A 23,426-nucleotide genomic window follows, 5' to 3' on the forward strand; every position below is an offset into this window, starting at 1 on the left:
GAAGTATTGTACCCCTCCTTTATCTCCGCCTCTGGGTGCTGTAAAACATACGAATTTGTAGAAGTGTGATCTTCATAGAAAGTTATAAGTCCAGAGTAAGACTCTATTAATATTGACTCCATCAGATGGGCATTTTCTTATCCTTTCCCTCATGAATATTTAAAAAAATTATGGTCCCAAACAGCAGAACCTCTTAAATTACCAGTTTCTGCTAGAGGTGGGGTGTGACAGTGTTTTGCCATGATAGCTTCGCATTGTGACAGCTTCGGAAAAATCGCTGTGATAGTAGCGATTTTGTCACAGTGTGATTTTTGTGTTCAGATGATTCTTGGCGATTGCAAATGTTGTAACGCCCTAACTTTCAGAGAGTTGTTCATTAAAGATGGTGGCAATACATAGTACATTCCAAGGGTAATATCATAGTCGTAATGTAGAAGTTGCTTGTTCTGCAAGTTCCAGTTTGCCTGGGTTCTTCAATTCGTGGCCATTTTACAAAATTGAGGAATATAACTGTTCTTTGCAAGGTCTATATATATCGAAACAAAACTGGAATGAATCTGAACTCTACAATCGAATGATATAGTACCAATACAGCCTGTAATGTACCGAGCACAAATCTTCATTTTGAGACCCAAACCATTACTTCTAACTGGTGACCAGAGATCCAGTGATGTGTTCAGTCTTCTCTTTCACATAGTCCGTAACATTCGATTATTGACATTTTATAGAAATCAGTAATGAGTGTTAAGTTGTTAAATTTTTCTAAAATAATTAGGTACCTTTAGCAATATGGACTATACATTAATTAGCACTAGGATGTAATCAAAACATTTCAGTGTTTCCCATTACAAGTCAACAAATGTTTATATTTATTGCTGTTCTGGGGATTGAATTGATATATCGATGCAATGTCTTATATCAATAAAAGTGATTTTGTGTGTGGAGTATACGAAAAACAAAACACACTCTGACCTGTCTTATTGCGATGTCTGCGCCCAAGAATGTTTACGAAGATGAGTCATTTGTGGAAGAATTTAGCAAGTGCATTGTAGTTTCAATATCAAAGGGTTGCTGATGTCGACTTCTGATCTAGAGTGTGACGATAATTAATTAGATCCCAGATATTTTGTCCAAGTTAATATCCTGACTTGCAGTTGTCTGGACTCTGGAGCTGCCATGTATATGTACATCAGTTGCCATCACTGTGAACCACATATCAGTCTGAGATTGCGATTTCTCAGAGCTGTGATTTTGGAACTATAGTCACAGTCTGAACCAGTGACAAACCTATCACAGCGACAAAATCACAGGTCTTCAAATCACACCCAACCACTAATTTCTGCTAATACTGGAGTTGAACCTATCTCCAGATTAGAACTTAATCAAGTTCTTAAAGATAATGAAGAATAATAAAGCCACAGGAGATAGTTTGATATAGAATTGTTCAAATATACAAGCCAGACTTTTATTTATAGATAGACTCCTTCGCTTTCTAAATAAGATATGTATGGGAGATTTACAAAATTGATCGTAGTTCCTACATTTAAAGAAGGAGATGTGAAGTCATACTCATATAACGACTACAGAGGTGTCAAATTTATTGAATATAGGATATAAAATCTTTACTAGTATAATCAAGAACAAATTATATAAATATTATGAAACACCAATACCATCATTGAAGATTGTCTTGAAAAAACTCTTTCAAGAACAACAGATGGGTTCCGGAAGGATCATGTTGTGATGGATATTTTACACTAAAATTATTAATGAAAAAACTAGGAAATTCAACATGGAAACACATATTGCCATTATTGATAAATTGAAAAAGCATTCGATAGGGTGAACAGAAATAAATTGTGAAATGTTAGTTTACTAACCGTAGACCATGTTGCACAACAACTTCTTGTAGACATGTAGGGTGAGATGTGACAGTGAATAGAAATTCATAAAGGAATAAGGTAAAGATGCGACCTTCCACCATTGTTGTTCACTTTATATGTAATCGCATGCCCCCCCCCCCCCCACGCGTGCGCGTTTCAGACTACCTGTATCAGCCTTTTTTCTCGAAAACTGTATGATGCTGGTTGTTCATAAAAAATTTTTGATAACCAAAACCTATGTAAAGAATCGATTGGTGGTAGTACCATTTCCCATAACAAACTGGAAATAGGAGTATCTGTGATCAACTTCGAAATTTCAAGTGATAACATGGGTTATTGAAGGTATCATTGAATAATTTCGAAGTTGACCACAGGTACCCCTACTTCCGGAAATGGATCTATCACCAATCGATTCTTTACATAGGTTTCGGTTATCAAAATTTTTTTCATGAACAACCAGTATCACATAGTTTTCGAGGAAAAAGGCTGAAACACCTGGTAAATGAATCGGATAATTAGAATTATTGCTTTTTGTTGACGATTTAGCTCTGGTGGCATCCTCAGAAGATGATTTACAACGTTCAGTAGTCCTATTTAATTTTAACGAAATTTGACTTAAATATATGAAAATTCAATAAAGAAAAAAATTATGGCCTGTTGCAGAAACTACTCTGTGCCTAGCAAAATATGTTTGGATTAAAAAAAATATTGGAAAAAGTAAATTCATTTACATAGACGTTCAGAGCAGAAGGGAATCGAGTCCACTTTTGGTCAATTGGGAGATATTTCGTCTGTACATAGGACTACCTTAGATGAGACTACTTTCAGAGCATAAAAAATCATGTCCTCACATGTTTGTACTGGTGCAGATGTTTAAAATCACACTCGCTTGAATGGGTAATTGGTACATGAAAGACTTTAAGTGCAATTTTTTGAAAAGTTAATTTTTGTGACTTGATTCCCTTGCGATCTGTATATCTCGGATATACATTATCCTTTTTTTTTTCTTTTTTTGACGAAGTAGATATTCCACAGACAATTTTTAAATACACCAAAATATGGAAATAACAGTATTATGATACCTTAGTACAAAGACATACTAGAATTCATTGTATGACTTGAGGCTTTCCCGGCGTTTGATATAGAATAACTCTTCTCGGGTTCTCAGCCAGGTGAGTTGGAGATTAGCTTCCAAGCTTTCGACGGCAAGCTAATCTCCAACTCACCTGGCTGAGAACCCGAGAAGAGTTATTCTATATTAGAATTCGTTTATACAAGACCTTGACGAGACTAGTATATTATGGTAGTGAGGCATGGACATTAAGCAAGAAAGACGAAATCAGGATATACCAAATGGAATCATAAACGTAATGAGAGACAACACAACATACGTACACTGTATTCATATTCAATCCTCGCGCGCCCCCCAATAGGTCAAACGTAGTAGACTCCCATTGGATGGCGAAGACCCCCGACCCGCCCCTTTCTACATTTCAGAATGCTCTTTCGAATGGTATATAAATTGTTTGGAAGTTTTCTTAACATTAGACGAGTGCATTGCTCGACTGGCTAGGAACCTGTATGCGGAAGCTCGTGCTAACCCCAACCCGCTCATATCTGGCCTCGGCCAGTATGATCCTAGGTTACGGCGTAGACACCAGACAGGTCCATTAGCTATACTATTGAGACAGGAGGACAGGGAGGCTGGCGTTACTCCCAGGTTTTGGTAGCCACGACTCAACTCCATGAGACTCCTTGGATAGTGCAACCGCTGTAAAATGACCTTGTCTTAACTGGGCTAAACAAAATCCCTCCATAACATTATCTACTTTTGTTGATCGATGGAAATCTAATAGAGCCAATTGGCTAGTATATATCCATCGATTCATAGAGTCATTCAACCTAAGAGCCAAACTGGCTAGTCTCTGATATTGAGACAACTCATCCTGCCTAAGGTTTTTCCGTGGTTTTCCTAAGGCGCTAAGACAAATGTCGGGATGAGCCCTAAAAGAAATGGGCCACGGACCTGCACTCATATCCCCATGAATCTCCCTAATTAACAATTACATCTCTCCCCCCTCTTCGCAATTGAGCCATCATATAGCCAAATGGCTGGTCTCGAAATTGAGACAAATCAACAAGGCTCATGACCTCCTACATAATAGCCAAATTGGCTAGTCTCTTATATGAGACAACTCATCCTGCCTAAGGTATTCCGTGGTTTTCCTCAGGCGTAAGACAAATGTCGGGATGAGCCCTATAAGAAATGGGCCACGGACCTATATGCCCTTCCCCATATATATTCCACCTTTATTATAAATTATGTATGCCCTAGTTCAGATAATATTAATAGTCTATTAAACATACGAGTCACTCAATAAGTCGCAAATTGAAAGGACAGGGACCTCTCAAATTGCAGCTTAGATTTCACGGCGCTTCTTCCGACGGCCTTCACCTGCTTTGTCATCGAACAACAGATGACGGCGTCTTGCCATCCTAACGGCAAACACCAGCCAACTCCTCCTCGCCCCGTTCCGTGATCAATTGATCAATCTCAGCCCCCCTCGCGTATGTGGTACCTAAGAGGTTACGTCCAATTTCGGCTTCCCCTTCAAAATTTTCTAGAGCTCCTTCAGGGGAGCAGCGTAACCCGGAGTGAGACTAGTGGTCAACAGGCTTGGAGCTCACATATTTAGTTTTGTACAGCCCCCAACCCCTTGCAAGGACGCATTTTGCGTACCTTTTAAATTTTCCTCCCAATTCTCCTTCGATTTTCTTTTTTTTTTTTTTTTTTTTTAACATTGAGTAACGTTCCCCTGTAAGAGTTCATTTGTCTGAAATTTTTATCTAATTTTTGCCGAGTTCCTGAAGTTGTACTTTCTTATTTAAATCACAAATGAATTCTCGAGACATCGGGAATGAAAATCTTTGTTGGCAGCCCTGTGAAACAATTGAACTTGCATGTGCAAAGTAGAGTGTTGGCTGCTAGTGGCTGTCAGGTTTGAACTTGTTGCGGAGAAGAATTTTGATAATGCAGTGAAATTTTGTTGTATGAATTGTCACTTGTTCGTTTTAGTTTTTATAGTTACATTTTTATTGCAGGGGATATGGTGTTATTTTAATTAATACAATTGATGCAGTAAACACCAGTTGAAATGCCACGAAGTTAAGATCTGTTTTACATAATGGGTGAACTTGAGAGTTATATAGAAGTTTTAAACAGGAGCGTTTCGGAAAATTACCCATCGAGATATACTGATGCAAAAAGTAATGTTTTAAATATTAAAACTTATTTCGAAGAAGATAAAGTGACAAGAACAGAACTAGGTAAGTGTTAAGCTTGTGGTTTTTTTTATGTTAGCGTTCTAAATTCTTTCTTAAATCACATATTCATACTGTCACTAAGGGCGATGTTAAGATGTGTTAGTTTACTACCTGTCCACCTTTTGTACAAATTACAAAGACAAGATAAGTAATCTTCGTCCAAAAGTAAGTACGTACTTAGGTCTAGATTTGGTTGGAAAGTTTGGTGGTTGTAAATTTTTATGTAAATTGTGTTATACAACATAGTACCGGTAATGCGAACGGAATATCGTTTACCTCTTCACTAAAATATTTTATTTATTTCATCCACTCAACAATGTGATTACAGAGTAGAGAAAAGTGAAAAATAACAGTAATAGTACATGTAATAATAGTAATTTAAACTTAGAATGTAGAGTATTCAACGCCCACTGAACGAATATTTCACTTTTATCACTGCCAATTGCGCTATAATCGTATATACAAGGTAGGCTATAACAAAAAACTAAACTAACCAAACCTAACCTGTCAAAGAAGCAACAAGTTATACTAAATATGTGTAAAATTGGCCTATGTCTCTATAGTGGGCGGGACATAAGTAACATTGACCCAAAAATATTTACAGTATAAAAGAAAACTTACAAAATATAATAAAGTACTAGAGCAAAATACTTATGGAGTGTTTTGAAAACTACCGGTATTTATTTCTCTCAAGAGTGGTTACTACAGTAACAATGTAACATTGTTGTTAAAACTATTTGATACCAAATGGAAAATGGGTGTACTGATGTACTCGGAACACTGTAGGCCTACACTGTCACGATGAAGAGACAGGCCTACCTATTATAAATTCGGCAATGGTATACTTGAGCGGTTCCTGCTTAGGAATCACGTAATTAGTATTGCAGTGCGTGCAATAAGGAACTAAGCAGAGACCGCTCAAGTATATCATTGCCATAAATTCCGTATTCATTTGCATCTCTGTTGTTTCAAGTAACTCATTGGTCCTGTAATATGGCTGCATGAAAATGATAAAAGTGATTGCTTCTTTTAAATTCCGTGTAAGTTGAGAAAATTTTCTAGCTTGCCTTAAAAGAGGTTTCAAAATAAAAGTTTTGAGTTATAGGTACCTAATTATGTTACATTATGTAGGCTTATTCTGGATCCTAGTGGTCAGCCGTAGATTTCGGGCAGATGTCCCAAATTGTGGAATTTGTTGTGTCACAAGCATTCGGCAATTTAAAATTAAGGTTTTAAGATCTGAAATATCTAAGAACTTAAAAATTTTGGAAATGAGTAGCGCTACCGATATTAATTCAAGTTTCAGTTGAATGTTCAGAGATATTAAATATTGATATTTTGTGTATAAAAACAAGTTTAAGAAATTTGTGTTATTTTGTGTTTCCAGATGAAGCTTTTACGGTGTTATTCGATAAAAGGACAGGTATTTTGCAGTTCATACAGAAGGCAATAAAACAAGATGGTTTTGTTGAAGCTGTCAAGGAATCATTCATATTACTAAAATTATGGATTGATAATTCTAAAACAAGGATATCACGTTACATTCTACAGATTAAGGTTTGTGCATTGTAATTGTGTTGTGACACTCATTAGGCCTACTGTCCTAACATAACTTACTTTTCTTAAGTTTTTGTACTTAAGGCAATACCGTATTTTAAAAAAGTCTTAAAAAATATCAAAAGGTAATCCAAAATTGCACTTTATTACCGGTACTCCAAGAATCTGCCTTGTCAAATGAGAAGATATATTTTGTCGAAATAAACTCGCACATTAATTCCTTAAAAAATTGCCAATTCAAACATTTTTGTCGGCTCCATAAAATTCAATTAATTTAGCCTACTTGTTTACAAAAGTTCAGTCTATATTCGTAGTGAAGTATCACATAAATGTGATCTTGGTTGATTAGGCTAAAGTGTTGATTAAAAATGTTTATTACATTAGCATGTAGGCCTATATAACTTACTTAACTTTTTGTGCAGATGGAATTTTGTTCCCCAGATCAACACACAAGTTAAATTATACAAGTAAGTGTGCAAAAATAAAAATAATACTAGCAGTTGATGTGTTTTATTTGTGTAGAAAATTATTTGCAATAAGATTCCGAAGTTTTTTCATTTATCTCCAAACTCATTTTTATGACATCTCCTGTTCCACTCAAACAACACAAATTTGTCACTGAATGGTCACACTCTTGTATGAATCGAGCGTGCTGCACTATGAACTTAACTCAGGCTATGGGAATGATGATAATGATATTTGAATAGATGATGATGAAGTGAGTCCAAAGTCCAACACCGAAAGCTCCCCAGCAATTCTACTAAGTTGGTTTAGGGAAAACCTCGGAAAAAACCCACTACCAGGTAACTTATCCCAACCAGGATTTGAACCCGTGCCCTCTGGTTTCACAGTAAAAAATGCTAACCATTACTGGTATTCCACAGTGGTGGATGTCAACATCTCTAAAACATAAAGAAAAATTTATATTCTTGATACTTGTGCATCAGTGGCATGTGATGCAATTTTATGTGAACAAAGCAATAATACAAATGTTATATTTATTGTAGAAAACTGATAGCAGCCAACTTACCTAAAATAATATATTTGAAGACTAAAGCAATTCTCCTTTCTTTAGCAGTAAAATCATCGATACCTGAGCATAAGTCCTCATTACTATGAATGGTTTTCAGTAATTTCTTTTGTATAGAATATGAATAACAAATCTGTCTCGACCATAACAGGCACTCAGAGAAAGAATTTTGTGACATTTTAAGATTAGAGAATTCATAGTTCTCACGATTAAAATAGAATTTCTGCAATAAATTTCTGCTTTTTCCCTTGTCTTCCATGTACGGCACACCACTGCTGTGCTTGTCTGTTCCTATAGGCCTTACAATTGAAGATATTTATTTAATCAAATGGCATGAACACAACATTCATTTCATTTAGTGTTCTGCCCAAGGTCAGCCCAGCTTTCTCCAGTCTTTCCTATTTTCTGTCTTCCTTGAATGTAACAGTGGTTATAAATTCATTTTACTTTTGGCTTGCTTTTTTGACAAAGCAAGGCAGTGCATCAGATGGTTATGTAATGCCGAGATGTAGACTTTTGAAGATATAAAATATTCTTTTAGAGGCTATGTCACAGGCTAATTTCTATAAAAGTAACTTTTCTCTAACCTTGTTATTAAATTCGATGCAGTGTTGTGTTACTTTTGAACTTGTCAGTAAGTGTGTTCATGCATGTTATCTGACACTGTTTTCTATGAAAGTAGGCCTACTTCCCATTGAACAGTGAGTCAGGTCTATCAAGTACTCTTGATTACTAGATTAAACAATTAGTGTAGGCCTACCATTATGGCTTAAGCGACCTACAGGGAATCTGCTGCTTGTGAATGTCTGTTGTTGGTCAAAATATTCGTAAGACTGAGAATGAAACAATTCAGAAGTACCAATCCTCGAAAAATGATGACAGTGACAAAGATGGCAATATTGAGAAGACAGGAACAAGGATAATCATAACAGTGACAAAGATGATGGTGATCTAATCTTCGAACAGTGATGATTATATTGATGATACTAATCATTTTACTTGAGTCTAAATTTGGAAATAAAATACTTTTCATTTTTTAGAACAAAGTAAGTTAAGTGAAAATAGCAGTAATCCTAAATGCCGTATTTACTCATGTAATTTCCCCAGTTTTTTTTTAATTTTGGAGGCGAAAAATCGTGGCGAGGGAAATTATGCGAGAACTACAAAATATCTAGAATAATCTGGTCATAAATAACATCAAACAATTCATGTACAGATACGGAAATAAAATGTGGGCAGTCTTGGTAGCAGCAGTTCTCCTGAATATAGGCAACAGGTTTCGCAAGACTGTCCACAAGTAGCATATATTTAGGCACTCTTGTTTACTGCGCAATGTGTTGTATCTGGAACTTAGTAAAATTAGACGGTCCATTTTTTTTGGAACTGTACCAATCAAATCAGTATTTAATAATAAATAACTAAAAATATTTACATACAATTTGAGTAGTTATGAACAATTTTGTGAGTTTTTTTGTACCATGTATGTCAGTTCTAATGCAGGTAGCCTGACCTTGACTAGTCACAGATCATGATGTTAAACGTCGCATGTAAAATATTCGCATCAAAATTAGTTTGTTAATTACATATAGAAAATAAACGTGCATGTATTTTACACTCCATTACTTTCAACAGACAACAAATCCAGATCATCTTCCATGTTGTCAGAGGAATCATAGAAGTTTTTCATTATAGACGGGATTAATAATGACCTTCGATTCCCCATCAATTTTTCGATACTTGGAATCATCAAGAAAGACACCCTTGGTGGAAAAAGAAGTTCCAGTTTTCTTTAATGTAAGAGGAAATTACGCGAGGAAAATGCAGTTTCGAAAAATATACCCTAAAAATTTTGGAAAGAGGAAAATTACTCTAGTAAATACGAGAGATTGGGTTTAAATTGTATCTTAACTCGAGATCATAGCAGTTAATACTGTTTTACTGGATGTTTTGTAATAGGAATTGTGCAAAACATGCATACGACTAGACAAGAAGGCAGATGAAAAAGAGAAAGCCCTGGAAGTGATTCAGTCTATCCTGGAAAAAGGCCCTTGGAATGATGACCTTAATGTAAATGAACTTTTCAACAGACTAATCAGTCCATTCCCCAGTAACCAATACAAGACAATGCCCGGAAAAGGTGAGTAGGCCTACATTACTTTAGTTTGTTTTTATATGATTAAAGTACATACAAGGCGTGTTCTTAAAGTAAGTTACGTTTTCAATTATAGCTGTCGCATCGCTGCAATCGTTATTTTGCGCATGTGTGTTTTCTTCTTCAGTCCTCAGGCAAGCTGTGCATGCAGTTTCAGAGCTTCAGTCTGTGTGTGTGGTTAGTTGTGATCAGTTGAAATGTTTAAAGTGATCAAGCGCCACGCCAACTGTGAGATGCGGTCTGTTATCCGTTTCTTGAATGCGAGAAACATCAAACCAGCTGACATTCATCATCAACTTTGTGAGGTGTATGGTGATGATGTCATTAGTGATGGAATGGTCAGGAGATGGGTTAGGAAGTTCAATGAGGGCCGCGTCTCTGTGCATGTCGAGCAGCGTACCGGTCGGCCATCTTTGATCAATGACGATTTGGTGTGTGCTGTCGATGAAAAAATTAATGAGGACAGGAGGTTCACAATTTCTTCGCTTTCCTTGAATTTTCCACAAATGTCGCAGAGTGTTCTCTACAGAATTGTGAAAGATTGATTATGATATCGAAAAGTGTGCTCACGATGGGTACCCAAGTTGCTCACCGAGGAACACAAAACCAAACGAGCTGTCAGTGCATTGAGCTTTCTCACACGTTACAGTGAGCAAGGTGATGAGTTTCTTGACCATATCATGATAGGTGACGAGAGTTGGGTGTCTCACATGACACCTGAATTGAAGCAGCAGTCCATGGAATGGAGGCACACTGCATCGCCAAGGAAAAAGAAATTCAAACAAACCATGTCAACATGCAAGATCATGTGCACTGGTTTTTGGGATAGAAAAGGAGTCCTACTCATCGAATTCTTGCCTTGGGGTGAAACCATAAATAGAGAAACCTATTGTCAGACCTTGCAGAAGCTCCGTTGCGCAATTCAGAACAAGAGATGTGGGATTCTGACCAATGGAGTTATGTTGCTTCATGACAACGCTTGGCCACACATAGCTTCTGACACCCAAAATCTCATCTCGAAATTTGGCTGAGAACAAATTGACCATCCCCCCTACAGCCCGGATTTGGCTCTGAGTGACTTTCATCTCTTCCTGCACCTCAAGGAGTTCCTCGGTGGTCAACGTTTTGATGGTGACGATGAAGTGAAAACAGCAGTGTGGGAGTGGTTCGCATCGCAGGCGGGCGGATTCTACAATGAGGGGATAGAAAGACTTGTGCCACAACTCGATAAATGCCTCAGTAATGGTTGAGATTATGTTGAGAAGTAATTGAAGTTTGGGGAATACAATGGAACAAAAATGGTTTGTAAATATCTTCCCGTTTACTTACTACATCCTTTTGGAACTTTCTTTAAGAGCACGCCTCGTACTCAGTTATGATTATAGTTTAACATTTTCAAGAAAAATTTTCCTGTCAAAAAAATTCTTTCAAAGGTGATGCAACAGTGGCAGTTGAGAAAACAATCATCTTCAGTTGATAATTTTTATAACTTTGCGTATGATTTCGAAGACAGTAGGAAACTGTCTTAAAAGTTGACTAAAGTAAAGTCTATAAATAAGTGCTGGTGTAAATCTTCATTGCATAATTCACGGTGAAGTGGAATAATATTCTAATGTCCTGATGATGGTAGCTGGATGTGCAACTAAGAGAGCTGTTCACAAAACCAGACATCAGCTGAACAAGGTTGTCATGGACTGTGTCTATATGAGTAACACAGATGCAAGAAGAAACGAAATCAAATATGGCTAGGCCTATATATGAAGTTGTACAGCCTAAGAACACAACAGGCATTACAAGACAATATAGATATGGTTTGCTTGGTGTACAGTACAGGCTCTCTTCGAAGTTTCGATTTATTTGCTAAGCCATAAATGTAGAACCACAATCTGCATCCGAATGAGACCCTGTCAGAAAGTATAAGATATTTAAACATTTCTCTACAACACCTTCTTATATCTGATACGATATAGTTCATAGAAGTGAACACACTACATCTTCAGAATAGGGAATTTGAAACAATTGAAATGTGCCCTTTGAAACGGTACACTGAAGATCAACTATAACTGTTGTCTGATAGATGGAAGGCATTGGAAACTATAGCAGAAATTTGTCATCAACATATTGAAGAATCAAAATACGAAGACTTGTAGCACTTGTTGTTCCATTAATTAATTAGGGTGGAGAAAAAGCAAACTCTTAGTACAGATTCTGTGGAATGCCATTTTCTTTAAGATCATTGGAAATTGTGGTAGATACTATTCACACTCAGAAATACTTTTGGGTAGAAAGTTGACTATAAAAACTGAGAGACTGCCATGAAGTCCCTAGTTGTGCAATGGCCACAAGATTCCATGTCATGTAATGTCTTAACTTTCTCCAGATCAAAGAAGACTGCCTCGAGATGTTTAAATATTTTGGGAAAGCATCTCCAATGGCACTCTCCAAGCGAACAAGATGGTCTGTGACTGTGGCTGATTTGTGCTCATGAAAACAGACTGAATTCAGGATAACTGGTTTTTTAATTCTAGTACTTATATCTGGTGTTATCAGTTTTTCTGTAACTTCACTACACACACAGAAATGGTGAAACAGATTCGTCTGTGACTAGCAGACAAACCCAGATCCTTCCTGATTCCTGGACCGGGATTACTATAGCTGAATGCTGTATGTCTGTAATTATTGTTCAATCTCAGCAGGAAGAACTTGCCAGCTGGTGGTACATTTCGAAGCATGTGGTTATAGATGTTGTCAGGGTTGGGAGATGTATATATAGTGCCCCCTGTTACTCCTCAAGTGTGAATGGAAAGTTATTGTTTTATTTGATGTGAAATACAGTCATTTTTCTGTAGCAAGATTCAATTGATGGTCATATTGCCTATGTCTAGAAGACAGGAACTGGCAGTTAAACTAGAGGCACTCTTTTGTCAAAGGAAACATGTTTGAAATTTTCAGAATTTAATATTATAAATATTGGTATTACACTTTTAAATATCACTTCCTTTTTGTGAACACCTGTCCCTTTTTTCCCTCGTTATCATTGACTGTATTTGTTTGTACTGTGATATGTTACGTAAATCTGTACGTATATTTGGATACACCGACATACAGAAAAGGAATGAATGTTTGAATTTATGCAGTATTTTTAAGGTGTGTACAACCTAGGATAAAAGAGAATCATATAGTATACGCCATGTTTAAAAACCCTCACTTAATATAAACAACTCTATCTTTATTATAACATCATCAGTGTAAGGTGCCGGTGCAGGTGTTACGTGCTGTCTCTTCTCACTTTATAGATCTCTTGGATATGGAACAACAAGTTTTGATGGTGAAATCATTGCAATAAGTGAAAGTCTCAGGAATCTTCTATGCCACATCAATAAATTTAAGATGCAGTTATATTGTCAGACTCCAAAGCAGCTATTCTATCAATAGTCTCTAAACACACACCTTCATCTCAAACAGTAGAAATAACTAAAATGCTCTCTCGATTAATATTACTCAATGAAAGAATTGTATTCCAATGGATACCATCCCTTTGTGGAATCCTGGAAAACGAGAATGCGGATGCTTTAGCAAAGAAGGGCAGCACTGCTACTTACAGACCTGTTACTAAATCTACGTTGTACTCTGTGAAAAGATTTATTAAATCTACATACTTAGACTTTACTTACTTACTTATTGGCTTTTAAGGAACCCGGAGGTTCATTGCCACCCTCACATAACCCGCCATTGGTCCCTATCCTGAGCAAGATCAATCCAGTCTCTACCATCATATCCCACCTCCCTCAAATCCATTTTAATATTATCTTCCCATCTACGTCTCGGCCTCCCCAAAGGTCTTTTTCCCACTGGCCTCCCAACTAACACTCTATATGCATTTCTGGATTCGCCCATACGTGCTACATGCCCTGCCCATCTCAAGCGTCTGGATTTAATGTACCTAACTATGTCAGGTGAAGAATACAATGCATGCAGCTCTGCGTTGTGTAACTTCATCCCTCTTAGCCCCAAATATTTTCCTAAGAACCTTATTCTCAAACACCCTTAATCTCTGTTCCTCTCTCAAAGTGAGAGTCCAAGCTTCACAACCATATAGAACAACCGGTAATATAACTGTTTTATAAATTCTAACTTTCAGATTTTTTGACAGCAGACTAGATGACAAAAGCTTCTCAACTGAATAATAACAGGCATTTCCCATATTTATTCTGTGTTTAATTTCCTCCTGAGTGTCATTTATATTTGTTACTGTTGCTCCAAGATATTTGAATTTTTCCACCTCTTCGAAGGATAAATCTCCAATTTTTATATTTCCATTTCGTACAATATTCTGGTCACGAGACATAATCATATACTTAGTCTTTTCGGGATTTACTTCCAACCCTATCGCTTTACTTGCTTCAAGTACAATTTCCTTGTTTTCCCTAATCGTTTTTGGATTTTCTCCTAACATATTCATGTCATCCGCATAGACAAGAAGCTGATGTAACCCGTTCAATTTCAAACCCTGCCTGTCATCCTGAACTTTCCTAATGGCATATTCTAGAGCAAAGTTAAAAAGTAGAGGTGATAATGCATCTCCCTGCTTTAGCCCGCAGTGAATTGGAAAAGCATCAGATAGAAACTGGCCTATACGGACTCTGCTGTAAGTTTCACTAAGACACATTTTAATTAATCGAACTAGTTTCTTGGGAATACCAAATTCAATAAGAATATCATATAAAACTTCTCTCTTAACCGAGTCATATGCCTTTTTGAAATCTATGAATGACTGATGTACTGTACCCTTATACTCCCATTTTTTCTCCAATATCTGTCGAATACAAAAAATATGATCAATAGTCAATCTATTACGCCTAAAACCACACTGATGATCCTACAAACAAAATTTGATAACACAATCTCAAGGGAAAAAATGGAACTCTCTGCATCAAAATCCACAGTTAATTCTCGATTTACCACGAAAATCGTCTGTAGCTGTATTTAGATTGGCAACAGGCCATGATTGTTTGGCCAAACACCTGCATAGAATTGGAATATATCAGTCCCCTAACTACCCATTGTGCAACTCAAACCAAGAAATGGATTCGGAACACCTCAAAATCTGTGCTTCAATGGCTGGCCATGATAATATCTTTGAAAAATATTGGAGTGCAAGAGGTCAAATGACTTTATTGTCAAATGGCTGGCATTAGAAAACAACAACATCATCACTGTTTGACACCAGGAGTAGAGCAGATACATGCAGTGATGTCGCTCTCGTGAAGTTGCCACTTCTCTCTGTCTTATCTTATCTCATCCCATCACTAACAAAGTGCATACAAGAGTGATATCAGTCATCCATAAGATGTGGCAACGCCGTGTTAAAGACATAATATATCCACATTCAGTTATATGCCTTTTTTGAGTCATTCCATGTCAAATGAACACAGTTTCGAATTGAAATCTTTCTTGACTTCTCAGATTTTGATGAAACTTGTTATATCAAGTGACCTGAATAGTTATTAATGGAAATCACAAGAATTTTTTTTTGTCTTCTGTACAAAAGTTATTAAGTATTTATATATTTCTTTATAAAAAATGCGTACTGAAGAAATTAATTAACATTTTTTTCGGAACCAGATGAGATACAAATATGGGCAATGTATCATTTTAAAGCTCGTTTCATGAGCTTTAATTTTATGTGTAACACAACAGGGATTACAAATATAAAAATTGTTTTTAAAATTCAAACAAAATTTAAAAATTCAAATTTCTCAGAAAATTACATTAAAAAAATCACAAAACTACTTCATACTATTATCTTACACCTCGTAAAATTTTATTTTGGGGTCATAATGGGATCAGGTTATGTAAAGAGTATAAGTTTCACATGAAGAAGAAATAGCATATTCGATCTAGCCTTTGACAAAAGTCTACTGTTAAGACAAATCTAGCTGACTCATTACCAGCAGTTTTAAACAGTATGATATTTGTTTATATAAATTCTATTTTTAGTAAACGATAACTACAGAAATTAATTTAATTTACAAGAAAACATTTCTTTCATCATCTTACCCCAGAACATTAATATAGTGTTTGATATGCTGGAGGTGGTGGCTGCTGCTAACTCAAATCTATCGATCTTTTGTTTAGTCCAGGAATTGCTTCATGACTCGAGCAATCTTCTTCTTTTCATCTTCAGGTAAAAGTACGCCCAACATGTTGGTGTGTAAGAATTCACTTTGCAAATTATGTCAGTAGAAGTATCTAGAGTACATCAGGTGTTTGAGGGCTAATTAAAATAATGAGAAGGTCCTCATGGCTGAAGACCTATAACTTTTACATTATATCGTCTCTATTTTCCCCTAAAACATAGCTCAACTGACATCTGTTGTTGTTTAGTCAGCTGCCTGAAGACAGGTCTGGACTCCACAAGTGACACCAACAAGGCATCACCCTTGAGGCAACTAGGCTAGGGGATAATGGGGTAGGGATGTATATCAATGGAAATTACATAGTGCTCACCATTCAGTTCACCGAAGTCTAACATCTCTAGCTAGTTGATAATGGGGCAGAGGTAAATAACTTAGCATAAACTTCTGTTCCACACCTTGAGGGAATGAAAGCATGGAGCTTTTGAGTTCCTGAAATCCTCTTGAATAACATACGTATAGTCCATGGCACAACAATGTTGCCGTTCAGTTTTTAACGTCGAAATTTAATGAAGTGGAGAAGATTTTGTATTTTTCGAATGACTCAGCTGTCCAATATAAAAATAAAAAGAACTTTTTAAACTTTTGCTAAAACAATGCATTAATGATTTCGAACTTGAGGCAGAATGACATTTTTCAGCTACAGTTCACAGTAAAGGCCCATGTGATGGGTTAGGAGGTGCAGTTAAAAGTTAAGCAACTAGGACAAATCTGCAAAGTCCTTATCAATGTCAGATCAATACCGGTACACTGTTTCAACTCCATGAATGGGCAAAACTTGAACTTTATTTATGTTATGCAAGGGAAAAAATGGAACTCTCTGCATGAACATCCACAGTTAATTCCCGATTTACCACGAAAATCGTCTGTAGCTGATTTAGATTGGCAACAGGCCATGATTGTTTGGCCAAACACCTGCATAGAATTGGAATATATCAGTCCCCTAACTACCCATTGTGCAACTCAAACCAAGAAATGGATTCGGAACACCTCAAAATCTGTGCTTCAGTGGCTGGCCATGATAATATCTTTGAAAAATATTGGAGTGCAAGGGATCAAATGACTTTATTGTCAAACACCTGGCATTAGGACACAACAACAACATATATGTTATGCAAGAAGAATAAGCCTTATGTAGAAAATAAACGACAGTTGGCACTACAATTCAGTAAGATTATGGCGATTCCAGTGAAAATTACTTTTCTTCATCCGTTAAGGACCTTCTCATTCTTTTAATTAGCCCTCAAACACCTGATGTGTTCTGGATACTTCTACTGACGTAATTTGCAATGTGAATTCTTACACACCAACTTGTCGAGCTCATTTTCTACATGAAGATGAAAAGAAGAAGATTGCTAGGGTCATGAAGCACTTCCTGGACTAAACAGAAGATGACAGACTTGAGTTAGCAGCAGCCACCACTTCCATCATATCAAACACAATGCTAATGTTGTGGGGTAAGATGATAAAAGAAATGTTTTCTTGTAAATTAAATTAATTTCTGTAGTTATCATGTACTAAAATTATAATTTATATTAACCCATATCACATTGCTTAAAACTGCTGGTAATAAGTCAACTAGACTTTTGTCAAAGGCGAAATCGGATGTGCTGACTATTTTTCTTAAATGTGAAACTTATACTCCATGTATCATCTGATCCCATTTTGATCCCAAAATGAAACTTTACGAGGTGTAAGATGATAGTATGAAATATTTTCGTATTTTTTTTTCTTTTTTTGCAAAATTTTAAACATACAATTTCTGAGAAATTTAAATTTTAAAATTTTGTTTGAATTTTAAGAACAATTTTTATATTTGTAACACTTGGGAAGAATTTGTAGCTTATTTAGAGAATGATTTGTACAGACCTCAACCACAAACTTTCAAAATCTTTAAGAATTTAAACAACGAAGTGAGAGAAAATGTTAAGGTAAATGTTTTTCTATTAGAAAATTGGTTACAATATTTTCAGAAATTATGGTCCCAAACTGTTGAATCTCTTGAATTACCAGTTTCTGCTAATACTGAAATTGAACCTATCTCCAAATTTGAACTAGTTCAAGTTTTAAAGAAAATGAAAATAAAGCCTCAGGAGAGGATTTAGTGAATGCTGAATTGTTTAAATATGCAAGCCTTCTAAATAAGATATGGACAGGAGATGATATACCAACAAGTTGGACAAAATCAATCATAGTTCCTATATTCAAAAGAGGAGACGTAAAATAGTATGATAACTACAGCGGGATCAGTCTATTAAATACAGGATATAAAATCTTATCAGCATAATCAAGAACAAATTGTATAAACATTATGAAACACTTTTCGGAGAAGAACAAAATGGCTTCCGAAAGGGAAGATAATGTTGCGATGGATATTTTACATTAAAATTATTATTATAGATTTATTAATTTGTCCTACAGAATAATATCTGTAATATTGACAATTAATATTTGAGGAGAAAAATTCGCTCCGGTACCGGGGATCGAACCCGGGTCCTTGGTTCTACGTACCAAGCACTCTAACCACAGAGCTATGCCGAATTCAATCCACAGTGCCGGATCGAAACTTCCTCCTTCAATGTTTCCCTTTGTGGCCTGACTCCAAGTTAGGCATAAATGTTGATGTATATATCCAATGTAAATTGCCATTATATTAGGAGCACACTCAGCTGAGTGACTTATTTGGTCAGGATTCCGAGTTAAGTGTACAGTAATCTGTACAGACATATGCACTGCAGCTATGAGAATATTATAGATTTATTAATTTGGGTCGACCTGGTTGCCGAGTTGGTATAGCACTGGCCTTCTATACCCAATGTTGCGGGTTCGATCCCAGGCCAGGTCGATGGCATTTAAGTGTGCTTAAATGCGACAGGCTTATGTCAGTAGATTTACTGGCATGTGAAAGAACTTCTGCGGGGAAAAAATTCCGGCACATCTGGTGACGCTGATATAACCTTAGCAGTTGCGAGCATCGTTAAATAAAGCATAACATTTTTTTTATTAATTTGTCCTACAGAATAATATCTGTAATATTGACAATTAATATTTGAGGAGAAAAATTCGCTCCGGCGCCGGGGATCGAACCCGGGTCCTTGGTTCTATGTACCAAGCGCTCTAACCACTGAGCTATGCCGAATTCAATCCACAGCGCCGGATTGAAACTTCCTCCTTCAGTGTTTCCCGTTGTGGCCTGACTCCAAGTTAGGCATATATGTTGACGTATATGTCCAATGTCAACTGCCATTATATTTAAGCACACTTAAATGCCATCGACCTGGCCTGGGATCGAATCCGCAACATTAGGCATAGAAGGCCAGCGCTATACCAACTCGCCAACCAGGTCGACCCAAATTAATAAATCTATAATATTCTCATAGCTGCAGTGCATATGTCTGTACAGATTACTGTGCACTTAACTGTGGAATCCTGGCCAAACAAGTCACTCAGCTGAGTGCGCTCCTAATATAATGGCAGAAGATGAATTACAACGTTCAATTTTTAATGTTAACAAAATTGGAATTAAATATGATACGAAAATCAATAAAGAAAAAACTAAAATTATGGCCTTCTGCGAAAAATACCCTGTGGCTAGAAAAATATGTTTAGGTTCAAAAATATTAGAAAGGATAAATTCTTTTACATATCTCGGATACACATGATCTTTTTTCGATGAAGTAGACATTTCACAGAAAATTTCTATATACACCAAAACAATGGAAATAATTAACAACATTATGAAACCTTCCCTAGTACAAAGACATACTCGAATTCGTCTTTACAAGACCTTGGCAAGACCTGTATTTTGTTACGGCAGTGAGGCATGGACATTGAGGAAGAAAGACGAAAGCAGAATAACGGCTAATGAAATGAAATTTATGAGCTATACAGCACGATATACGAAATGGAATCACAAACGCAATGAAGATGTAATGAAAGAATTACAACTAGAACCTGTAATTAATCATGTAAAGCATTATCAGAACTGGGTAAATCATCTGCATCGCATGTGTAGAATCTCAAAAGTCATGCTCCACTATCGTCCAAACGGGAAGAGATCTCTCGGTCTTCCAAAGAAGCGCTGGATTGAAAATTCAACTGTGAGATCATAACAGGCCATTTAGCCTAATACTTGAAGGGAAGAAGAAGAATAACACCTGTCATATTAACATAAAATTAAAGCCCATGAAAGGAGCTTTAAAATGTTACATTGCCCAAATCTTTACCTCATCTAGTTCTGGAGAAAATGGTAATTAACTACTTCAAAATGCAACAATTTTTGATAAATTAAAAATGACGAAGATTTATTTAAAATCATCCGTCCTCAAGTGAGGTTGACCACTGGGATCCGCAATTAACAAACATAAAAAGATAAAGGGAAATGAAACAGTAAAATAATTACCGGTATTCGATTTGTACATTAAAACAAAAAATTATGTGTTAACATATAAATGATAGTGTAAAATTTGAAGAGAGGCCTTCAGAATTTCCATCACAATCATCTGCACCTCATAAAAGACAAATGAATTTTTTTCTTATGATTTCTATTCATAACTATGTAAGGTCACTTGATATAGCAAGTTTCATCAAAATCTCAGAATGTCAGTCAGAATCAGTGTGTTAATTTGGCATGGCATGACTCTTTTGCACTCCTCGAAGATGAAATCGGAGTTAGTTATGGTTTCGTTATCTTAAGCACATCTTCTGTTATGAGTACCTAATATTGTTGATTGTAGACGAAGATTTTTTAAACATGGCACAAACTATAGGAGGGAAGCAGTAATTTTGTAATTACACTAATTTCAGACTAAATATATGTTGACGTGCATGTGCTATTCACATTGTAAATTACTTTGTTGCTTCGAACAAATTCGAGTAGGTATGCCTAAAGAATTTTTATTTTGCATGAATATATAGAGAAATTTTGTGAAATTCTGTGTTATTTGAGATTATATTTTTCTCTTGTTTATTATTCTCCATTGATTTCAGGATCATTACTTGTTGATGATAGGTAGTTGTCATACACTGGTCTCCTTTTGTCGTTTCTCTCCGACGTGTAATCGAGATGGGGAAGGGAAACAGGAGTTACGTGACAAGATGGCTGTAGCTTGTGAGTGGATTGATGATACGAAATTATGGTGAAGTTTAAGGAAAGACTGTTTTTTAAATAACATTTGTTTATTACAGAAATAACAATAAAAGTATAACTGTGGTTCCCTCCTAGTTATGTGGTAGGGGAAATGGGGGGGGTCGTGATAAAGTTGATAATTTAGAAATTCGTTCTGAGGCTTCAATGCAGGAAGAGTTATGATGGGTGAAAGTAAAGTACGATTTGCGTGAGAGGGAGGTGGGGGATAACGGGAGTGCCTGGGGTAAATCGGCTTGCTCTCGTGTGTGTTGTGGGAGTGGGGAGCAGGATAACGAGAGAGACAGGGAATCGGGTAGAAGGTTAGTTTTCTAGTTCGAAGGATCAACACAGCTTACTGTGCGACTTACCGATTTAGAGAACAAGCTCCTGGCATCAGAGGATCAACATAGTGTGTGCGACTTACAGACTTCAGGAGCGGGGAAGGGTGACCTCTATCATCGATGGATCAAACAGAGCGAACTCGCGACTTACCAACTGTAGAGGGGGTACTGAGGAGAGGATTTGGTTTCACAAGCCGAGGCATGAACTGTTAAGGGCAGGGAAAATAAGAAAGCGGCGGAGATCTGTAGTGAGATAAGAGGAAAAGAATAACTATGGAGTACGAAAAAGGTGAGAGAGATTCACCGATGTAGGAAGAGCACAGGCGACAGGGGTGCAGTGGGCTCCCTGTTCCCGAGTATGGACACATCTGAACAAAAAACAACCATAGCGTAGGCCGGTTGGAAGACTGCTGCTAGTGACGGAGGACGCGTTAGAGCTACCTCTTTGCCATCTAGTGAATGAGTAATTGTGGACTCTTGACCAAGCTGTATTTATACCCCTTTTGGAACCATGGTGGTTGGGGACACATTGAAGTCACCAGTGGCGGGGGGAAATTTCCACTGGCAGCTTGGCGCGCGAATCTTCGCTTTCTCCCTCACAAGAGAGAGAGAAGCGAACCAACCTGAGAGAGAGAAAACAGCGACTAGCATTTGGGCGGGTAGGTTTGAATCGTTTAAAGTAGGATGCATGGGCATCGAAAATTGATATGCACAATATAGTTGTAGCTTAGCAATTTCTTAAATTTGTACTCTTATTTGAATTTAGTGTAAATGCAACCTAAGTTTTCTATACAGAGCATGCGAATGATTAAATTTTATTCATTTGTTTTCAGTGACTCAGAAGCATCTCCACATCCTTGGCATAATTGTACGTAGATATCCAGAATATGTAGAAGAGAAGGATAGAAATCTATTATTGAGGATCTATCTCAGTAATTTGGGCTCTCAGGTAAGTGCTAATTACAGAATACAGTAGAATAATTTCAAATTAGATTCGAGAAACTTACAAAACAGGAATCGTTTGATGAGTGCTGTATTTGATAAGTACATACATGCATCATCAATATTCTGATGACCTTGTAAAATTGTTCAATTTTCTGAAGCTTCTGAAGACGAATTATTCTCTATATAACTTTTTTAGTGTAAATTCATGTTATAGTAATTATGTATGTATGTATGAGGACTGTCCAGAAAGTAAGTTTACCTGGAGCCGTTTACAGAAAGAAAACACACTTTCATGGAAGGACTTACTGGAACAGATACAGCAATTGTTGAGCTATTTTTCAACATATTCCCCACCAGAATTGAGACATTGGCCATTATGTGGGATCAACTTATATATCCCCATGTAGTAGAAGTGTGTCGCCTGGTATCGGGACCAGTGTGTGCCTGCACCTCTGTTGATCCCATGGTATGACAAATGAGTCCTATAGTTCCAAAACCTGCCTTATCCACTTTTTCAATTTTTCAGGTATTGAGAGAAACTGTTTCACTATATTTTCTGCTGAATCTTGATAAAGAATTGTGTTGTTTTTAAATATATAGTATTAAAAACAAATATTTTGAAGTGAAAATGAGGATAATATCAATAATATAGACACAAGATAGGAATTAAATATGGAGAAGACAACTTTTGGAATGGACTATTGGATAACGCAACATTTGGCATAAACACATCAGGATAAGGCAAGTTTTAGAACTGATGTAGGAACTAAAGATTAAAATTGGTATCCATAAGGAGAACAGTACAATAAAAATACTATGACTCGGGGTTGACTGAGATTTTTGTGTGTAGGCCTAACTTTCGCGAGTAA

At 36.5% G+C, this 23,426-nt stretch overlaps 1 protein-coding gene across 7 annotated transcripts in view; it reads left to right on the forward strand.

The window, feature by feature from the left end:
• LOC138705841 (DNA-dependent protein kinase catalytic subunit-like) overlaps positions 1–23,426 on the forward strand; it is a 290,093-nt gene that overhangs the window by 50,655 nt on the left and 216,012 nt on the right. For 6 of the 7 annotated variants that reach the window (XM_069834521.1, XM_069834522.1, XM_069834520.1 and 3 more), the window contains exons 3-6: positions 4,986–5,210; positions 6,595–6,764; positions 9,751–9,931; positions 22,446–22,561. In XM_069834521.1, coding sequence (XP_069690622.1) covers positions 5,069–5,210; positions 6,595–6,764; positions 9,751–9,931; positions 22,446–22,561 — 609 coding nt within the window. In that variant the 5' untranslated portion in view covers positions 4,986–5,068. Of the gene's footprint in view, positions 1–4,769; positions 4,883–4,985; positions 5,211–6,594; positions 6,765–9,750; positions 9,932–22,445; positions 22,562–23,426 lie in introns of those variants that run through there. The other variant, XM_069834523.1, reaches the window with a different exon arrangement.

The sequence above is a fragment of the Periplaneta americana genome, chromosome 9 (assembly GCF_040183065.1).
Source record: "Periplaneta americana isolate PAMFEO1 chromosome 9, P.americana_PAMFEO1_priV1, whole genome shotgun sequence".
NCBI lineage: Eukaryota > Metazoa > Arthropoda > Insecta > Blattodea > Blattidae > Periplaneta > Periplaneta americana.